This window comes from Papio anubis, chromosome 9 (genome assembly GCF_008728515.1).
Source record: "Papio anubis isolate 15944 chromosome 9, Panubis1.0, whole genome shotgun sequence".
In the NCBI taxonomy this organism is placed as follows: domain Eukaryota; kingdom Metazoa; phylum Chordata; class Mammalia; order Primates; family Cercopithecidae; genus Papio; species Papio anubis.
In genome coordinates this window covers 2,684,245-2,705,544 of record NC_044984.1, presented here as the reverse complement: position 1 = coordinate 2,705,544, position 21,300 = coordinate 2,684,245, and the positions used below count along the sequence as shown (strand labels likewise).

General features: G+C 45.8%; 1 protein-coding gene across 46 annotated transcripts in view; it reads right to left on the bottom strand.

Annotated features, from left to right (window-relative positions):
- CACNA1C (calcium voltage-gated channel subunit alpha1 C) overlaps nucleotides 1-21,300 on the bottom strand; it is a 729,498-nt gene that overhangs the window by 24,756 nt on the left and 683,442 nt on the right. For all 46 annotated transcript variants that reach the window (XM_009217701.4, XM_017946457.3, XM_017946456.3 and 43 more), the window contains 7 exons: nucleotides 20,613-20,741; nucleotides 18,737-18,802; nucleotides 17,385-17,476; nucleotides 7,528-7,693; nucleotides 6,810-6,937; nucleotides 5,741-5,837; nucleotides 3,567-3,669 (listed from right to left, as the gene is read on the bottom strand). In XM_009217701.4, coding sequence (XP_009215965.2) covers nucleotides 3,567-3,669; nucleotides 5,741-5,837; nucleotides 6,810-6,937; nucleotides 7,528-7,693; nucleotides 17,385-17,476; nucleotides 18,737-18,802; nucleotides 20,613-20,741 — 781 coding nt within the window. The remainder of the gene's footprint in view (nucleotides 1-3,566; nucleotides 3,670-5,740; nucleotides 5,838-6,809; nucleotides 6,938-7,527; nucleotides 7,694-17,384; nucleotides 17,477-18,736; nucleotides 18,803-20,612; nucleotides 20,742-21,300) is intronic.

The window sequence follows — 21,300 nt, the reverse complement described above, 5'->3', positions numbered from 1 at the left end:
GGTGATCCGCCCGCCTCGGCCTCCCAAAGTGCTAGGATTACAGGCATGAGCCACCGTGCCCGGCAACAGGGTATCTTTTTAAGCTGAAAAGCTTGTAGTGATTTGCTTTGCAGAATAGGAAGCCAACATGGGATGTTTACTGCTCTTGCACAGCCCTCAGAAGCTGGGAGAAAGGGTGGAACAGATTCTCCCCACAGCCTCCTGAAAGAACCAATCCTCCTGACACCTTAGTTTTAGACCTCTGGCCTCCTAAACTGAGAGAACTTTATCTTGTTTCAAGCTGCCCAGTTTGTGATCATTTGTTACAGCAGACCTAAGAAATTAACATACAAAAGGACCTTTCATTTTTTTTTATCAGCCTTAATTTATTCTCATGACGGTCTATGTAATTGTGGAAGTTCGCCGACAATTGTTTCATGTCATCTGAGTATTTTTCAATATCTTCCTTCTATGTTCCAAGAGAAAAGCTTGTTTGGCTTGGTACTGGACTTGGGATGAGAGCTCTGGTTCTCTGAGGTAGGTGTTAATTTCTCCCCAATTCCTTCCAGGCTGAGATGTCTGAAGGGTGAGGACTGATGCCAGCCTCATCTTCACAAATGTAGGTGCCTTCTCCCATTTCTTTCTAGTTATTTCTAAGACGTGACTTTGTCTTCCTTTCTTAAGATTTTAACAAGATTGTGGAGGGCCCGTGTCTGATGAAGGCTCACCCTTCGGTGGGGGCATTACGGGCCCTTTGGTAGCTGTTCTGAAAAGTCTTTGTGTTTAAAAGATAGTCTTTAATTCTTGACATGATTGTAGTTCGCACATGGCTGGCTTCTCCCCTTTTCTCTGGAACTCCTATTTCCTCAGAATTGGGTCTCTGCATTTGATTGATCAGTCTTTCGCATTGTTACTAGCTATTGGTCTTCCGTAGTTGGCAGGTGGCTTGCTTTGACAGTGAACCTTCGACCTTGCCGAATCCTTGCTTCCATACCTGCCTGTCTTTTGTTCCTCTAGGGAACAAAATCTTACACCCTCAATTTATATTAAGCTTTAAGTATTACAGCATATTCCTCCTGGCAGTCATTTATATCGCCTCTTCTTCCCTCGGAACATAGGGTAGTAACACTCCTTGCAGAAAATTTGGAAAGTAAAAAAACTAAAGGAGTAAGGTAGATGTCACTGCTGATCTTTCTACTCATGATAATCAATGTTAACATACAAACACACGTTCTTCCTAGTTTTCTTCCTTGTTATACACATATATGTGTGAATTAAATGTGTGTTTTGGCCGGGCGCAGTGGCTCATGCCTGTAATCCCAGCACTTTGGGAGGCCCAGTCAGGCAGATCACGAGGTCAGGAGATTGAGACCATCCTGGTCAACATGGTGAAACCCTGTCTCTATTAAAAATACAAAAATTAGCTGGGTGTGGTGACGCGTGCCTGTAATCCCAGCTACTCAGGAGGCTGAGGCAGGAGAATGGCTTGAACCAGTGAGTTGGAGGTTGCAGGAGGCTGAGATTGCGCCACTCCACTCCAGCCACTCCAGGTGACAGAGTAAGATCCATTTTAAAAAAAAAGTGTGTTTTTGTTTTCTGGTAGTCAGAAATAGGCCTATTTACACCCATTTCAGATTGAGTGATTGCATTGGCTACTGATGGTGTATTTTTTTAGCCTTTGCTTTTTTTTTTCAGTTTAGTAGCGGAACTTGTCCTATTTTTATTTTTTATTTTATTTTATTTTTTCAGATGGAGTCTCACTCTGTCGCCCAGGCTGGAGTGCAGTGGTGTGATCTCAGCTCACTGCAACCTCTGCCTCCCAGGTTCAAGCTATTCTCCTGCCTCAGCCTCCTAAGTAGCTGGGATTACGGGTGCCCACCACCATGCCTGGCTAATTTTTGGTATTTTTAGTAGAGATGGGGTTTTACCATGTTGGCCGGGCTAGTCTGGAACTCCTGACCTCAGGTGATCCACCTGCCTTGGCTTCCCAAAGTGTTGGGATTACAGGCGTGAGCCACCGTGCCTGGCTCCTATTTTTATTTTTTTAAAAATCAGCTAATTATTTTGATTTCTGTCTTGGTGGACTGGTTCTTGTTTCACTTCATTTCAAATGTTTCTGTTATTTTTTCTGAAGGATCTAACTGAGAGAAGGTCCATGTCTGGGTTATTCAATGAATTAAATTCCCAGGTGTCATCACCTTTCTCTAGTCTACCAACGAAGCAACTGAAGTAGAGACAGAGTAAATGGCTCATACTCATGTCATTAGTGAGAGAGCAGGGATTTAGATTCGAGTCTCCCATCTCCCTGCCAAGGGCTCCTTCTGTTGCCCCAGAGGAACACACTGACGGACAGCCTGAGCTTTAAGCTGGAAGTGTAGGAAGGGGAAGGAAACATACTGCTTGTCTCATCTGTGTTTTCTGTAATTACTACACCAGTGGGTTTGAATCATCTCTGTAGCTGGTTCAAAATGCAGATTTCTGGGCCCCATGCTCGGGGATTTGGCGTCATCAGATCTGTGTGGGTGCCTGGGACTCTGTAGCTTAAACGGGTGTCCAAAGCTGATTCTGCAGCAGGTGGTCTTTTGACCACGCTCTAGGAAACACTAGACACTCCAAGGCTGGACATGCTTGCAGAGAAATGGCATCTTCTTAGGTGTATTTAATACAGCCTTTCCCACAGTGGTTCACAAACTCTTATCCATCATAAAGTGAGCAGATTATCTCGCTCAGGCTGCTGCTAGCCCTTAGGGTGCCTCGTGAAAACTAGAAGGGCCCCTCCAGGTGGACACAGCCCTGAGGGAGCCCGGTTTGACTAGGTGGCACCGGTGAGGTCTGAATCCTCACCTGTCCTCTGGCTGAGAGCCTTGAGCCAGGCTCAGCCCACACAGTGTGTGCGATGACCTCCACCACGGCCACCACTTGTCACTATGTCCCCTTTCCCACACATGTCTTCCCAGCACAGTCCTATTAATTTAATGAATTGAGCATTTGAGACATCCACCTGTGGCCAGTGTAAGTCCTTTTAGACAGGGGTTGGTCCTGCTTCAGCTAACACCCGTCTCCTTCTGTTTTGTGAGCTATACCCTCTGACTTTTAAGATGCCACCAGAATGAGTCCCAGAGTTTCATGGAAAGCGAGAGTTCAAAATGAGTAAGCCGGAGTAGGCTGGTCCAACCTGCAGCCCACGGGCCACATGCGGCCCAGGACAGCTTTGAATGTGGCCCAACACATATTTGTAAACTTTCTTAAAACATGGAGTATTTTGTGATTTTTTTTTTTTTAGTTCATCAGCTATCATTAGTGTATTTTATGTGTGGCCCAAGACAATTCTTCTTCCAATGTGGCCCAGAGAAGCCAAAAGATTGGATACCCCTGAGCTCGAGGCAGGGAGACCATTCAGGAAGCAAATAAGTCATGAGCAGGCTGGGGCCCTGTGATGTACTGGAGCGCAGGTCACCCCTGTATCCCCGCTCGGATGCTGTCTGGGGCAGGAAGGTCCCTCGAGCACTGTGCAGGCTGCCGAGCTCCTCTCTGATTGTCTGCTAGACCTTCTGAGTGTCTCTCCCAGTGCCCACGGGTGCCCTTACCTTCTGTTTTGATCCTCAGAGCTGTCCTGACCAGGGCAAACAGGGTGGCATTGAACATGACCGTCCCGTCGCTGTTCAGAGGCATGTTCATGGAGACCAGGCGCTGCAGGGGAAGGGGAGCAAAGCCGGTGATGACGGCAGGTGGTGCTTAGGGGACCACAGAACACCGTGGCAGAGTGATGTGGTTTGGATCTGTGTCCCCGCCCAAATCTCATGTGGAACTGTAATCCCCAGAATTGGAGGTGGGGCCTGATGGAAGGTGATTGCATCATGGAGTGGATTTCTCATAAACGGTTTGGTGCCATCCCCTTGGTGAGTGGGTTCTCATGAGATCTGTTTAAGTGTGTGGTCCGTCCCCCTTCTCTCTTGCTCCCTGTCTCTCCATGTGATGCACCTGCCTCCCCTTTGCCTTCTACCATGATTGGAAGCTTTCTGAGGCCTCCCCAGAAGCAGAATGCTAGTGCCAAGCTTCCTGTACAGCCTGCTGAACTGTGGGCCAATTAAACCTGTTTTCTTACAAATCACCCAGTCTCGGGTATTTCTTTATAGCAGTGCAAGGATGGCCTAACACAGAGGATGCTGGGGGAGACACGCAGCTTGTGTGGGTGTTGTTGGAGTGGACAGCGAGTGAATGATCCCTGAAGCATTCCAGGGAGAATCTTGCCTTTGCCACAACCACTTGTGACTCTCCTCACAGAGTGGGAGAGGTATGATATTTGTCCTCATTAGACCTTCACTTCCACAGAACGATGTGAAGGCCACCCAACCTTGCGCCCTGCTCGAAAGTCTGCTCAGGCGTGCAGGTGCGCTCTCCAGTGGCAGCAGAGACGGGCTGCACGCCAGCACATGCTGGGAGCCCACCTGCCAGGCAGCATTCACCCACAGCCCAGAGAAGAGAAGGGATCACAGGAGCTTTGCCTGCAGGAGATGCTACATGTCCTCTCTGTGTATTGCCAAATACACTTCTGCATCAAGCTGGAGCAGAAGCCTGCTGACACTGGATAGTGCTGTCTTGCCCTCTTCTTTCCTAGCACACCCCCAGAACAGGCTTCCCTGGCACTGAGCTCTGGTGTGGGGCCTTCAGCATGCACTGGGTCACGATGAGCAAGCGCGGTGTGAAGCTCACCACGGCATCCATGCCGAGGGCATGCTCAAGGGGGCTATTCGTCAGCTCACACGGTGACCTCCTGCTAATCTCAGTGTCTAGAAGGGTTACACTTTTCCTGAGTGACCAGATCTTGGTGAGTCTCATGGATGGTGTGAACTGTATCGTGGCCACTGGAAAGTTTCGCACCCAGGCCTGCCTGCCCAGGCCCATCTGGAGGCCACAACGGATGCACCTTGGCCCCTCCAGGCTGCACCCCTGCCCACCCTCACCTTGCATGGTGTTTGTACCTTGCATTTATTTTATACTCCTTTTTTTCTGATATTTTCTATGCCCTTGGAAATCTCTTAAAATCTGTTTTTTTTTTGAGTAGAGGCACAAATGAGAAGAAACTCAGTAAACAGAGCACAAATAGAAGGTTCTGTGTTCCCTCAATCTGCGTTTTCCATGAGTGGATTCTCACAGAGCCGAATCCTCCTGCCATCTGAGTTTCCTCCTCTCTCCAGCCCTCTGGTCTCCCTTCGCCCACCTCTCTGTCAGCTCATTACTGCCCCAACAAGGCGTGCAGAATGGCCACAGAAGAGAGGAGGGGAGAGATGGAAATGACACTTTCTCTTTTTGGGGTCATGGTCTCACTAAGGAATCTGAGGAAAGTAGAGATCCTCCCCTGGGACACTTTGTATTTTAGTGATTTTATGTACAATTTTAGGACTCGCAGACCCCTGAAGTCAATGCCTGGGCTTTCTAATTGCCCTCCACCTCCAGGAAAAGAACGCCTAACCCCTCTAGCCTAGGCTGGGGAGTCTCCCACCCCAGGATGCCCGGATGGTGCAGTGGGATGGGCTGAAAAAGTCCTTTATCCAGGACTGGATCCCTGGCTCGCTGGGACAGGAGGCATTCACTCCGTTATTCCCTTATAGAGTCTGAGAATTTAGAGCTGGAAGGATCCTTAAAATGTAATCTTTAGGCACATACACTAGTATGTTCATTCCCTTAAAGGATCACAAGAAATGGGCACTTCGCCTCCCCTATTTTCCCTCTTCCTCCTATGAACCCGGTTATCTCTTACTTTGCAAGCCACGCGGTGAGGGCACAGCTTCCCAAAACCTAGTGGGGGCTGAATCCGCCGGAGGAGGGTCACCACATCCAGGTGTTTGATACGACCCCTAGAAGAGGAAGGAGGGGAGGGACAGGGTATCAGAGAGCCATGGTCTCTGCCAGCAGCGCAGGACGCATGCACCTGAGGGGTGGGGCCCACTCACATGGGCAACACGGCACTGTGTGGTGGCACTATTAGTGACACTCAGTGCAGAGCTGCAGAATTGCATGGCACAGCCCCAAACCAATATACATATACATGTGTTTAGGTTTTAATGAATACTTTTCTGCCCATGCTATGTTCAAAGTGGAAGGGATTTTAGCAGTGCAACGGAATTCTCAATACATACTTGCTGACTGAATAAACTAACCTTCTGACCAAAAGGTATTTACTGAGGGTCAGCCGAATGTGATTGATCTTTAGACCAGAAGCAGGAATGGAGTCGACATTTTCCCCGGCCCTGTGTATCCTAACTTGAACACTTAACTAGTTATTCCTGATACTAGAATTTCCTGTCCTTCCATTCAACTGAATGTAGTAGACATATTCTTTTCTTTCTTTCTTTTTTTAGATGGAGTCTTGCTTTGTTGCCCAGGCTGGAGTGCAGTAGTGCAATCTCAGCTCACTGCAACCTCCGCCTCCCGGATTCAGGCAATTCTCGTGCCTTGGCCTCCCGAGTAGCTGGGATTATAGGCATGTGCCACTATATCCGGCTAATTTTTGTATTTTTAGTAGAGATGGGGGTTTACCATGTTGGCCAGGCTGGTCTTGAACTCCTGGCCTCAAGTGATTCACCCACCTCAGCCTCCCAAAGTGCTGGGATTCCAGACATGAGCCACCACACCCAGCCTAGTAGATATATTCTTGACTTAATTGAAGGTGCCAGGCCTCCTCCTGCTGGCAAACCCTGGGGTTTGATGCAGTTTGGTGTTTCTAATTGATCCACCCAGTGCTGGTCAACCGTGAGCCCCTCCTGCAGGTATGGTCGGCGATACCCTCTCTCAGCTTAGGGAATCAGGCCTTCCCTCTGGGAACTTACTTGGCTTCAGGGTCATACTCTGCCCAGATTCTTTTAAACTCATCCAGGTGGTGGGGACCAAGGATGGACCAGTCCCTTGTCAGGTAGTCAAAGTTGTCCATGATGACAGCTACAAAGAGGTTGATGATCTGCGGGGAACAGTACAATGAGGTGCTGGGAGAAGATCTTCCTACACACCTGCCTCTGGAACCCCCTTGCCAGCCGGGGCCCACGGATGGCAGAAGCCAACATTTCTAAAGACCGGTAATCCATCCTACCAGCCTTAGAACCTGGGTCTCTTGGACATAAACTTGACACAGCTTCCCTGAGAGTTGTGTGTGATGAACCCACATCACAAGCTGGACAGCTTCCCTCCTACTGAGCTGCTGGGCAAGGCTGCACAGGACAGAGGGGACTTTATCCCCTTTTCCTCGCTCCTCAGAAAGATGCCAAAAAAGTATAGTTCTTTCTAGGCCTCCACATGTCCCCTGTGTCCTCTGGGACAATGCCAGCGTGACAAGAGCCAAGAATGGACAAGCAAGATGCTGGTGGAGCTCACTCTGGCCCAGGGCTTTCTGCCTTTCTCTCCATGTGGCCGGACACTCCTGCCAACTTAGTCTTCCCAAGCCAGCTCCTCTGATGGGGTTGCCCTGACCATGAGCTGCAGAGACGGAGGGTTCAGGCTGCCCTGAAACTGGGCACTCATGGCTGCTGGCTGTTGAGTTCCCCCTTGGCTTACCAGGAAGGCACAGAGCATGTAGAAGCTGATGAAGTAGAAGACGGCAAAGCTGCTGCCACAGGGTGTCTCACCCTCCGTGCTGTTGCCGGGCTCGGACTCTGGGGCACACTTCTTGCCTGGCATGCAGGCCAGCATGATGTCCTGCCAGGCCTCCCCGGTGGCACACCTACAGGGGAGGGAGAGCCACATCCATGCAGCCCATCCTACAGACGCCAAGGAGGGTCCTCTGCATCCCTCCCCGCTTGTCCCTTTCCTCCTTCCCCAGAGGGAATCACTAAAATGAACTTGATGTTCATCATTCCCCGAATGCTCTGATATGTTCGCTAAATATGCAAACACATGGCATTATTTTGAAGATTTTACATTTTATATACACAGTAACAAACTGCACCTTTTCCGAAAACTTGCTGTTTTTGCAATCCACATGATGTTTTTGAGACTTAGCCTTTTGGATGTATTTTAGTTCCAGTTCATTCACCTTAACTGCTGTATAGGAGTATGCTCTATGAACTTACCATAAAAAAATCCACCGTCCTGTTAAGGAATATTTAGGTTTTTCACTTTTTTCTTTTACTAGTACAAAAAACACTGCAATAAACATGCAGATTTATATCTTGGGTATCCACTTAGAAGTGGAATTGCCAGTTAAAGTACACGTGTCTTCATTTTTACTAGATATTCCTTGAACTCGAAGGGTTTGTCCAACTTAGACCTCCTATTACCAGTGTAGGAGAAATGACACTACAAACTCATCTGTTCATTAGTGAATTGTTTTAAATGATGCTCGTATAATTTGTGTGAGATAATATGTCATTGCTGTTTTAATTTGGTTATAAAATGATTAGTGGGTTGAGAATTTAGATTTTATCTTCCATTAAATTGCATGTTCATGTTTTTGCTTGTTTGATTCAGGATGTCTTCTTGTTCGATTGTAGGGTGCTTAAGATATTCTATTCTCTATTCTTTTTTAAAATTTTCAATAGTTTTTGGGGAACAGGTGGTTTTTGCTTGCACGGACAAGTTCTTTAGTGGTGATTTCTGAGATTTTGGTGCACCCATCACCCAAGCAGTAGCCTTTTATCCCTGACCATCCTCCCACCCTTCCCCAAGTCCCCAAAGTCCATTACATCATTTTGCAAATGGTGCTGCTATAAACGTGTGTGTGCATGTGTCTCTTTCATATGACTTCTTCCCCTTTGGGTAGATACCCAGGAGTGGGATTGCTGGAGGGAATAGTAGTTCTACTTTTACTTCCTTAAGGAATCTCTATACTGTTTTCCACAGTAGTTGTATTAGTTTACATTCCCACCAGCAGGGTAAAAGTGTTCCCTTTTCACCACATCCATACCAACATCTATTATTTTTTATTTTTTAAATTACAGCCATTCTTGCAGGAGTAAGGTGGTGTCTCATGGTGGTTTCATGTCTATTCTTAATCCTTTGTTAGTTATACGCATCAGAAATAGCTTCTTCCAATTTGTGGCTTATCTCTGGCATTATTTATGATGTATTTTGGTAAATCTAAGTTTTGCATTTCAATGAGGTCAAATTTATAGTTTTTCCTCTATATTTTGTGCTTTTTGCATCTTGTTTAAAAAATCATTCTCTGTTTTAGGTCATAAAGACATTCTTTTCTATGTTCTTCTAAAGGTTCTAAAGTTTTTTTTTTTTTTTTGAGGCGGAGTCTTGCTCTGTCACCCAGGCTGGAGTGCAGTGGCCAGATCTCAGCTCACTGCAAGCTCCGCCTCCCGGGTTTGCGCCATTCTCCTGCCTCAGCCTCCTGAGTAGCTGGGACTACAGGCGCCCGCCACCTCGCCCGGCTAGTTTTTTTTGTATTTTTAGTAGAGACGGGGTTTCACCGTGTTAGCCAGGATGGTCTCGATCTCCTGACCTCGTGATCCGCCCGTCTCGGCCTCCCAAAGTGCTGGGATTACAGGCTTGAGCCACCGCGCCCGGCCGGTTCTAAAGTTTTGTTTTTCACAATAACTTACTAACCTGAAATTTATTTTCATGTTTGATATGAGGTAGAAATACGCTTTTATTTTTCTCTGTATAGATAAGTCATTTTACTAATACTATTTATTGAATAGTACATCTTTACCTACTTAATTGAAATATTTCTTCTGCCATAAGTTGTATTTCCATAGGTGTGTAGGTTGTGTTCTAGCCTTTCCATTCCATTCCTTAGGTTTATTTGTTTATCTTGGTACAGAAGTACTGTGTTGTCTTCATAGTAAGTTGCCTTACGGTAAGTCCTGCCTTCTCACAGTGCAGGAGTCCTTCCAACCTGTTGTTCTTCAACATTTGTCTTGGCTATTCAGTTTCCTTTTCTATTCCATAGACACAGTAGAGTCAGTTCCAGGCTCTATGAGTAATCCTGTTGGGAGTCTTATTAGAATTGCATTGGGATATCGATTAACTTGGGGAATCCTGACATCTTTATGATATTAAGTCTCCTGGCCAGAAATGTGGCATATCCTTCCTTTTATTTTGTTGTACATTTAAAATGGTATAGTTTCAACATTATATTTTAAAAGCTATATCCATTTGCTGCTGATAGAGAGGGAATACAATTGATTTCATATTATGGAATATTTGCTGAACTCTATTAGTTTTAACAATTTTCTGTAATTTTTCTTGTATATACACACAGGCAATCAATTTTTTTGGCATTTAATTTTGTTTCTTCCTCTCCAATTCTTATCCTTTGATTTATTTTTCTTGTCTTATTTTATTGGGTAAGAGTTATAAAGTAATAATACTGAAAAAGTGACAGCATAAGATCTTGTCTATTACATTTACTAATTAGTTATTGCCAGCACAGGAAAACAATTATTTTTCTTTGTTAATCTTTTAATCTTCCACTTTATTAATTCTATTGTCATAAAAGGTTTTTAGTTAATTTGCATAGATTTTCTACTTGAATTAGCCTGTCATCTGCAAACAATGGCAGTTATGTGTACATATTTTCATATTTATAACTGCTTGCTTTTTTCTCTTTTTCTCATTGGCATTAGCTTTGTGTTAGTCTTATGGGATGAGTGAAGAGGTTTTCTACAACTTTCTGTTCCTGGAAAGTTTATATAACATTGGAATGATCCACTCCTTGACAGTCTGGTAGACCTCACAAATAAAAATATTGAATCTTGGGCCTTTTCAAAGGCTAAATTTTTGACTACCTTTTCAATTTCTGTTGTAGTTGTTTTTTTTTTTTTTAATTCTTAAGGTAATTTTATAATTCTTATTTTCTACATAAAAGCATCTGCTTCATTTAGGTTTTCAAATAGATTGGCACAGATTTGTTCATGATGTTCTCTGTCTTCTTTTTTGAAGTCTGATATTATTCGTCTGCTACTCTTAGAAAAATCGTGTGTGTGTGTGTATGTGTTTAGAGATGGGATATCACTTCGTCACCCAGGCTACAGTGCAGTGGAGCCATCTTAGCTCACTGTAACCTCAAACTCCTGGGCCCAAGTGATCCTCCCGCCACAGATTCTCAAGTAGCTGGGACTACAGGCGCATGGCACCACACCTGGCTAATATTTTTATTTTTATTCTTACAGATGGGGTTTTGCTATGTTGCCCAGGCTGGTCTCATACTCCTGGTCTTAATTGATCCTCCCACCTCAGCCTCCCAAATTGTTGGGATTACAGGTGTGAGCTGCCATGCCTGGTGAAAATCTTATTTTTGATAGACTCAGAAGCTCCCAGTGAACATAGCCTCCACGTCTTGGAAATCTGTTCCTGGCATTTTTCTTTGGTCTCCTTCATTCTCTTGGCCAAAAGTTCAGCATATTGTTTAACCTCTTCCTTATATTTATTTATTTATTTGGAGACAGAGTCTTGCTCTGTCACCGAGGCTGGAGTGCAGTGGCACAATCTCAGCTCACCGCAACCTCCACCTCCCAGGTTCAAGCGATTCTCCTGCCTCAGCCTCCCGAGTAGCTGGGATTACAGATGCCTGCCACTGTGCCTGGCTAATTTTTGTATTTTTAGTAGAGACAGGTTTAACCGTCTTGGCCAGGCTGGTCTTGAACTCCTGACCTCATGATCCACCTGCCTCAGCCTCCCAAAGTGCTGGGATTACAGGTGTGAGCCACCGCGCCCAGCCTTACTTATTTTTATTTTTATTTTAGTGTCCTGTTTCTTCAGAGCAATATGTCAGCATTTGTGTTGCAGGACATGTGGAGTAAGAAGATGCCGAGTCTTGGGTGCTTTGGTTCTAGGTTCCTGATATCCTTTGTTTAGGGGCTTACTCACTAGTGGACATCATCTTTACACAGAATGAAAAGTTTATTAGACTGTGCCATCTCTTTTGGACCTCAGGTGAAAAGGCACAGTAGTATCAGTCAGTCTAGTCTTTCTCTCTCCCCTATCATCTTTTTTCACAAAAACCAAATTAAAAAGTCAGATTGGCACTCACAATGCAACCCTGAACAATCTGTGCTTTCCTTCTGCAGTTCCCCTTGGTCTGTAACAGAATGCCCCATATGCAGTAGCAGGTGGACACAACCACAGGTCAGGACACACTCCTTCACAGGGAAACCTCGCGGGTCATTTGTACCATTGATCTGACCCTCATAAGCCTTCCATTCTTCACCCAGAGTGGCGCCGGTGACTTCTGAGGCCATATGCTTCTCATAAAAGGTCTGGTTTGCATCCACTGTCCACTTCAATGAGTTTCTGGCAGCCACTGGCTAAGAAGGAGACCTTCTGCTTCTTCTTGAAGCAGCTGATCACCTCTGAGGTGCCACAAAACAGAGGCATGAGATTCTCTTATCATTCTAAAAATCACTTCCACACCTGTAATCACGTTGCTTTTTGCATTCCTGATGTTGTTGTTGTTGTTTTTTTTTAAATTGGATTTGATGGTTTGTCTGTTTATTGGTCTTTTCAAAGGATCAGCTTTAGGGTTTATTGATAAAATCCATAATTTATTAATTTATGCTTTTACTTTAAAAAATGCATTCCTTCATATTCTGGGATTATTTTACTATTCTTTCCCCCATCTTTTGGCTTATTTAATATACATCTTTTAAAATAAAGATAAATACATTTTAGGCTCTGAATTTTTTTCTTTGGTGTTGATTGATGCATCTCATACATTTCAGATATGGTGCTCTGGCTCTCGTTTCTAAGTACAGTCCTGTGTCACTTAACAATGGGGAGACGCACGGTTAGGCAATTCTGTTGTTGTGCAAACAGCATACAGTGGATTCACACAAACCTAGATGCCACAGCTATTACACACCTCAGCTCTGCGGCACAGCCCACTGCTCCTAGGCTTCACGCCTATACAGCATGTGACTGCACCGAATATTGCAGGCAACCAGAACACAATGGTAAGTATTTGTGTATCTACACATACCTAAACACTGAGAAGGAGTAGTAAAATAGGCACAGTAAAAAAGATTCAAAGATGGTGCACCTGCAGAGGGCGCATACCATGAATGGAGCTTGCAGGACTGAAAGTTGTTCCGGGTGGGGCAGTGAATGAGTGGTGAGTGAATGTGAAGGCCTAGGACATGACCGCACACTGCCGTACACCACTGGAGACTAGAAACACTAGACACTTAGGCTACACACATTTATAAAAAGTACTTTTCTTTCTTCAGTAATAAATTAACTTCAGCTTAATGTAACATGTTTACTTTATAAGCTTTTTAATTATTTTAGCTTTTGGACTTTTCTGTAATAACGCAACTTAAAACACACATTGTACAGCTGTACAAAATATTTTTCTTTATATCCTTATTTTGTTTTTTTTTTCTATTAACCTTTTTTTTTTTGTTTATTTTTTGTTTTTTGTTAAAAGCTAAGACACAAACCCACACATTAGCCTAGGCCTACACAGGGTCAGGATCATCAATATCACTGTCTTCCACCCCCACATCTTGTCCCATTGGAAGGTCTTCCGGGACAGTAACACGCATGGAGCTGTCATCTCCTATGATAACAATGCTTTCTTCTGGAATACCTCCTGCAGGACCTGCCTAAGGCTGTTTCACGGTTAACTTAAAAAAAATAAGCAGAAGCAGTACACTGCAAAATAATGATAAAAGTATAGTGCAGTAAATATATAGACCAGTGACACAGTCCTTTATTCTCATTATCAAATATTATGTACTGTACATAATTGTATAAGCTATACTTTTTTTTTTTTTTGAGACAGAGTCTCGCTCTGTCGCCCAGGCTGGAGTGCAGTGGCTGGATCTCAGCTCACTGCAAGCTCCGCCTCCCGGGTTCATGCCATTTTCCTGCCTCAGCCTCCCGAGTAGCTGGGACTACAGGCACCCGCCACCTCGCCCGGCTAGTTTTTTGTATTTTCTTTTTAGTAAAGACGGGGTTTCACCATGTTAGCCAGGATAGTCTCGATCTCCTGACCTCGTGATCTGCCTGTCTCGGCCTCCCAAAGTGCTGGGATTACAGGCGTGAGCCACTGCGCCTGGCCTAATTTTATATTTTTAATAGAGATGGGTTTTTACCATGTTGGCCAAGCTGGTCTCGAACTCCTGACTTCAGGTAGTTTGCCTGCCTTGGCCTCCCCAAGTGCTGGGATTACAGGCGTGAGCCACCGCGCCCGGCCAAGCTATACTTTCACACGACGGGCAGCACCACGAACACCTGAGTGAGGCACTGCGCTGGGTGATGATGTATGGCGTCACTGGGTGATAGGAATTTTTCAGCTCCATTGTAATTTTAAGCAGACTGTCATTGGCTGAAATGTCATCATGTGGCACATGACTGCTGATGGTAGTTTCAGCTTTGAGTCACTAAGAAGAGTGCCAAAATTTTAAGTAGATTTTGGAGAGGTTATTGTTTTTATGGCTAATTTCTAATTTTGCTATATCAAAGTAAGAGCAGTTTTAGAATTTGTTAAATTCTTTGTGACTTAAATGTTGGCTAATTGTTGTGAATGTTTCTGGGGTGTTTAAAAAGAATGTGGTTTTTTGGCCATTTATTGAGTATAAATCTGTAAGATCAAGTCTGTTACTTGTATTACTTAGATATTCTTTACCCTTTTTTCTGTTTTGGTCTATTTGATCTGTCATGCTCTACTACCTGTATTAAATCTTCCACTGTGTGTGTGTGTGTGTGTGTGTGTGTGTGTGTTCTCCTTATACTTCTATCAATATGTAATTGATACATTTCCAAACTATATTGTTAGGCTCATGTAGTTTTATGACCGTTACATGTTTTTCATGGATTATACCCTTTATCAGTATAAAATCCCTCTCTGTCTTGTTTAATGCCTTTCACCTGGAATTCTATTTCTTCTGCTACTGCTATTATTACATCTACATTGTGAGCCTTACATGGTATCCATTTTTCCATCCTTTTATTTTCATTTTCTTTAGGTCATTTTGTTTTACTATACCTGTTATAAACAGGCTAGAGCTAGATTTTTTAAAGCCAGCATCAGAGTATCTATCTTGTAATAGTGAACTTTAGCTCAATAAGTTTAGTAATTATCTTTGTTCTTATTCCTGCCATCTCCTTTTATTATTCTAATTTCCATGTTTTATTTATTTATTTTTCTACTTTTGCTTTACCTTCCTTTTGCTGAATTGCTAAGTTTATCTACTTTTTCCTCTAGTGGTTTGGAATGTATACATTCCATTTCTATTTTTTTAGTGATTGACCTTTAAGTATTTAACATATATATTTATACACACTTTTCCCTTAGTTATGTACAGAATTAAACAGTATCTATTCTTATCACCAAACAAGAGAAGAATCTTAGCATGGTTTCATGTTTCTAATTCTTCTACCACCTCACTTCCTACCTTGTTGAGGTAACATAAAATATTACTTCCAAATTGTCATTAAGGTTTTGTACATTTTCCCCTTAACAATTATGTAGATTTTATATAAACTTTATAATGTCCTTGTTCAAAACTCACAACTATAAACTTCATTATTTTTTACTCATATCATTACTCTGCTCATTCTATTTCTTTGATTTGTTTTTCATTCTGTAGAAGTACAGCCTGAGTAATTGCTTCAAGGAAGACTTATGTGGGGCAGTAAACTTTATGGGTTCTTAAACACTTGGAAATGTATTTTGCTTGGCTACTTGAATGCTGATTAGATTGCAGATACAGGGCCAGGTTCAAGAATACATTTTCCTCATAATTTTGAACATATTATTCCATTGTCTTCTATTACATATATACTTTTGTTAATGAAAAGTCTAATGCTAATGATGATTTTCAAAGTAATTCCCTTTTTTCCTTTTTGGCAACACTATTAAAGAAGCTGTTCTTTCTCTATTCTGTGTTCTTGGCACCTTTGTCAAAAATCAATTGGCTGTAAACGAGTGGGTTCATTTCTCAGGTTTCTATCCTGAGCCATTGCTCTATGTGTCTGTTTTCATGCCAGTACCATGCTGTTTTGGTTACTATAGCTTTGTAACAGATTTTGATATCAGGCAGTGTGGTGCCTCCAGCTTTGTTCTTCTTGCTCAAGATTGCTTTGGCTATTCAGGGTCTCTTGTGGTTCCGTATGAATTTTAGGATTGTTTTTTTCCATTTTCATAAAAAATGACATCGGCATTTTGATAGGAATTGCATTGAATTTGTAGATTGTTTTGTGTAGTATTGTCATTTTAACAATAGTAATTATTCTAATTCATGAACACAAGATATCTTTCCATTTATTTGTGTCACAACTATTTCTTTTATCAATGTTTTATAAGTTCTCAGTTTATAGATCATTAAATTTTTTCCTAAGTATTTTAGTTTTTTGTTGCTATTGTAAAAGGGACTGATTTCTTAATCTCTCTTTCAGATAGTTCATTGTTAGTGTAAATAAATGCTACTCATTCTTGTGTGTTGATTTTGTGTCCTGCAACTTTACTGAATTAGTTTATCAGTTGTAATAGATTTTGGTGATCTTTAGGATTTTCTATACATAAGGTCATGTCATCAGCAAACAGAGAAAATTTCACTTGTTCCTTTCCTATTTGGATAACATTTGCCTAATTGCTCTGGCTAGGACTTCCAGTATTATCATGTTGAATAGAAGTGGTGAGAGTGGGCATCTTTGTCTTGTTCCTCATCTTAAAGGAAAAGCTTTCAACTTTTCACCACTAAGTGTGATGTTAGCTGTGGCCTTGTCATATGTGGCCTTTATTGTGTTGTAGTACATTCCTTCTATGCCTAATTTGTTGAGAGTTTTTGTCGTGAAAGGATGTTGAATTTTGTCAAGTGCTTTTCTGCATCTATTGAGATGATCATGTGGGTCTTTTTTCCCTCATTCTGTTAATATAGTGTATTACACTTATTGATGTGCATATGTTGAACCATCCTTGCATCCCTGGAATGAAACCCACTTGATCATGATGTATCATCTTTTTCATGTACTGCTGGATTCAGTTTGCTAGTATTGTGTTGAGGATTAAATAAGGATGACGCCAGTGCATGTGGACATAAGCATCCAGCACAGCAAATGGCACAGACAGGTGCTGGTATAGTGATAGATATCCGTAGTTATTGGACGAGAAAACTGAGGTTCAGAGAAGTTAGATGTCTCGCTCAAGGTCGCAAAGCATGTTGGCAGGTTGGCTTTGGGCCTGTTCAGACTCCAAGCAAGGCTGCTTTCAGCATGTGACTTTTGCTCCCCTAATGGTTTTGGCTGGTTTCCAGCAGGTGTGCCAGTGCATAGTGTGTTTCTCTGTGGAAAGTTATCATAAATGACAATGGACCCACTGGCCTCCTTGTCAGGCAGACACCAAGCACGCATCCTCTCCCTTCCTACTCCCTGGGAAACAGTTCCCTTTCCTTCTACCACCAGGCCACAGTGTGGCACCACACAGGTGTGTGTGTATCTGTGCACCTGTGTCCTCAGGGACCCACCTGAAGAGGAGCAGCACGGCCTGGGGGAAGGTCTGAAAGTTGTTGTTCCGGTTGATCTCCGTGGTATCATTCAGGGCAATTTTCCCAAACACCTAGGAGAGGGAAGGAAGAGGTGTTTAGTGATTTGTGGACAGAGAGGATCCTAATTTCCCACCATTGTTCAGTGGTCTCTTCAGGGGTCTCAGGTGTCCCTGGAACTGGCCGCCACAAGCTGAATAGTTTTCCCATGCAACCTGGCAGGCACCTGCTGCCCCACCCGGCCCCTGCGCACGATCCCCACACTGGACAAGCATGAGAATCAAAGAGCCCACAGCCTCAGGCAGGTCCCGACAGCCTGGTGGGAGCTGGGGCTGAGAGTGCTGGATGCTGGGACAGGGACCCTGCTTCTGACAGAACACAGGATGCACTGTGTTATTTTCTTTGCTATTTCAGCGCTGCACGCCCAAGCACTCTTTCAAATTTAGTTCTTGCATTTCGGAGTGATGTGGAGTGAGTGATCTGGGGCTAGGGCAGGCTTCATTCATTCCTGAAATCCCTTTTTTTTCCTGGTCTTTTAAAGCTGTGCTTATCTTAGAAACTGCCACCGTTATCAGGTATCAAGGTAGCTCTTTTAGTCTCAAAAGGTTTTGGCAACTGAATCTTGGGTCTTTCTGCGATGAGTAAGTAGGGGACTTCCTGGAGGAGCGGCCAAGGAAACGCTCTGGGCCACTGTGGGCGTCCTGCCAGGTTTGACCTTGGGACCTCAAGCTGGAGCCCGGAGACGGGAATGGAGAGCTCCAGGTTTGTGGTGAAAGGTGCAGTGGGCACCTGGGAGGGGAGGCCCCAGAAAACTGCTGCACGTTTGATGTGGTGAGCCTTGTGTTGATTTTGCCCTTCTTTGCTTCCTTCTTCTTTCCTCCCTCCCTCTCAGTCATTAGCTTCCAATGAATCTGGTTGGGGTAATTCTCAGGCCCATCAGACCTGGACACAAACAGGGGTGCTGGGCAGACACACCTTGCTGCTGTTTCTTGAGAAGGGGCTGTGTCTCTCCCGAGGCCCCTTGCATAACTCAGGAGTGTCTTTCCTCTACCAAGAGCAGAACCCAGGCCTCAGGGAGGGAAGCTCTCTGGGCTGTGTATTCTGTACCTGGCCACTCTCCTGTTACCTACAGGAGATCCATTTGGGGAAAGTTCCCATTCCTGTGGCTTTTTGGGCCTCAGAAAATGGAAGAGGAGGGAGAGGGACAGTCAGGAATGAAAGGGAGAAGGGAGGGAGGAAGGCGTGAGGGAATGTGGTGCTGGAAACTGGGAAGAGACAGAGCAGGAGAGGAGGAGAGCAGGAGGCCAGGAGCCCCGTGATGGGAGCCTCCCTACCTGCATCCCGATCACTGCGTAGATGAAGAACAGCATCACGATCAGGAGGGCCACATAGGGCAGGGCCTGGAAGGAAGTGCAGGAGACTCCCATGAGGCCGGAGTGCAGAGGCCAGCTGGGCCCCTTCCCAGGGAGCGCCGCATCCCTGTCTCTGCGGCCATCAGCTATTGCCCGGTTTGGGCTGGGGGACACTTCCAAGAGTCCCACAGGACTACGGGGAACCTGGGGGAAGGTCTGAGAAACCGGAACTGACTTCCCATTTCAGCTGGGTTTTCAAAGCAGGCCGCAGAGTAACCACATAGTGCGACACTCCCTGGGCAAAACAATCAAGAAAGAGCAAAGCCTCCTCCGACTACACATGTGCGGTATGTTTGTACGACGCGGGAGAAATCGTGGACAGCACCCAGCTGACTGTGGTTACCTGTGGAGGAGTGGGGTAGTGGCAGGTTACACCCTTCCTTCACACAGCTTCATTCTATCCCACTAGTTGTAGTGAGCGGGTATTACTATTGCAATGAAAACATTTAATAAGGAAAAATTTAAAAGAAAGATCATGGGTTCAAATCCTGTTTTTGCCACTTTCTATCTATGAGAGCTGGGGCACTTAACTTCTCTTCTATGAGAGCTGGGGCACTTAACGCCTGTGCCACCATCAGGCCCTCGCAGTCACCCAGTCTGCGTCTCTTCCCAGACCCGGGAGATGTCGGGGGGCAGGGCGAGTATGGCCACTCACAGCCGTGGGTTCCGCGTGCACCCAAGTGCAGAGTCAGCGGCAGTCCTGCTTCCACTGGGGCCTACTTTTTCGAATCCCCAGAGCCTGGGCCGACCCGGGCTGGGAGTGCAGGAGCCCCAGCTCACCATTAGGCGGGGGTCAGCCCTGGCGGCTCAGAGGAAGCCTGGCCATTGGGAGCTCCCTTGAGAGCCTTGGATGGTCAGTCCCTGGCTGGAGGCTGCCGGGGGCAGAGCGGGGATGGGCATCTTTCCTCTGGCTACAGCTATAGCCATGGGCACACCAGACCAGGCCCAGGCACGCCGTGTCCCCAGGCGGGGACTGGCCGGGGTGGGGCACACAAAGGAGCTTCCCTGACAGATTCTCGTCTGGGGAAGGCTGAGAGCGGCCCCTCCATGGTGGGAGAGAAGCCTGCGTTCCGCCAGCCCAGGGAAGCATGAACCGCCTTCAGGGGTTCAGCACTCATCTGGGGGAAGTCAAGTGGTCCAGCAGCTTTGCTTCTCCTAACTTCAACCCTACAAAGGCTCCTCCGAGCTGGCAGGGGCTGATTGTCATTCTGTTTTAACGGGAAAACAGTGGCTGAGAAAAGGAACGCATCACGTGGCCAGGCAGTCCTGGGCCCATTCGAAAGGCCTGTCTAGCCGAGCGGAGGACACCAGGGTCCTGCGACTCTGGCTGAGGACATAACAGGTGCTGTCAGCGGATGCTGCTGAAATGCCTGCGGGGAGGAGGGCGATGGGCCAGATTCTGAAAATGCTGAATTCGAAGGGCAATAGCGGTCACCAGGTTGTCCAGGCCCATGTTTTTCAGGTTTGTTCCTTACCACAAAACCCCTTGGTCCAGTAAATTCTTGTGGAGAAAGACATAAATGATGGTTAAAAGTAAGGCAGACCCTTTCCGCCTCCCCGTAGCTCCCATCCCTCCTTTACCACCTGGCCTTCTCGGGCTCTGAGCCTGCCTTGGAAACCACACGCTTCGTCTAAGCCTCTCAGTGCGGAAACAGGGAGCCAGGTAGAGCAGCTGAGTTCCGCCACACAGAGGAAGGAGTAGGGCCCCAGAGTGGAGGGCTCCTCCCTGTGCCAGCTGTGTTCTGGGCCAGGCGGCAGCCCTGGGATCCCCAGGCCGCAGGACATGAGGGGCGGCTACCTGGAAGGACTTGATGAAGGTCCACAGCAGCGTCCGGATGCCCTCCCCGCGGCTCAGCAGCTTCACCAGGCGCATGACCCGGAATAGGCGGAAGAAGGTGATGGAGATGCGCGAGTTTTCCTCTGCGTTCTGGAACCCGTCGGCAACAGGAGGTGCAGTTAGCACAGCAAGAGGGGGGTGAGAACAGAAGGGCCCCTCCGAGAAATACAGACCTCAGTGGCAGTGGCAGAAGGCAGGCCAGGGTTTGCTGCACTAGACTTACCCCTCAGCTGGGAGGGCAGCCGCCCACTGTAACGAGTGGACAGCTCAGTCCACTCTCTGCAGAGCTAGACTGTGCCCAGGCCGCTGGGCTGTGCTCCTGTGTTTTCACTCTCCCCACTTCCCCTTCATTCCTAGTTCTTAATGCCCTGGGTGGAGGAACAGACAATTCCATCAGGAACTACCACAAGCTTTGGAATCGTGTAGGCCCAGAGCCAGTTGCCCTGGGAGCCCCTGCCTCTGCAGTGCTGAGGAAGCAGCCCTAGCCTCTCTCCCGTTTGTCTGGGCAGAGAGTCCTGCATCCTAAGTGGAGCCCAGCACTCTTTGAGGACATGGGTTGGTGGATGGCCTCTCTCCCAGCTGTGGGTATGTGTGCATTTGAGGCCCTCTGAAGGGGCCTCATGCCCCAGCTGCTTGGGACTCCAGCACT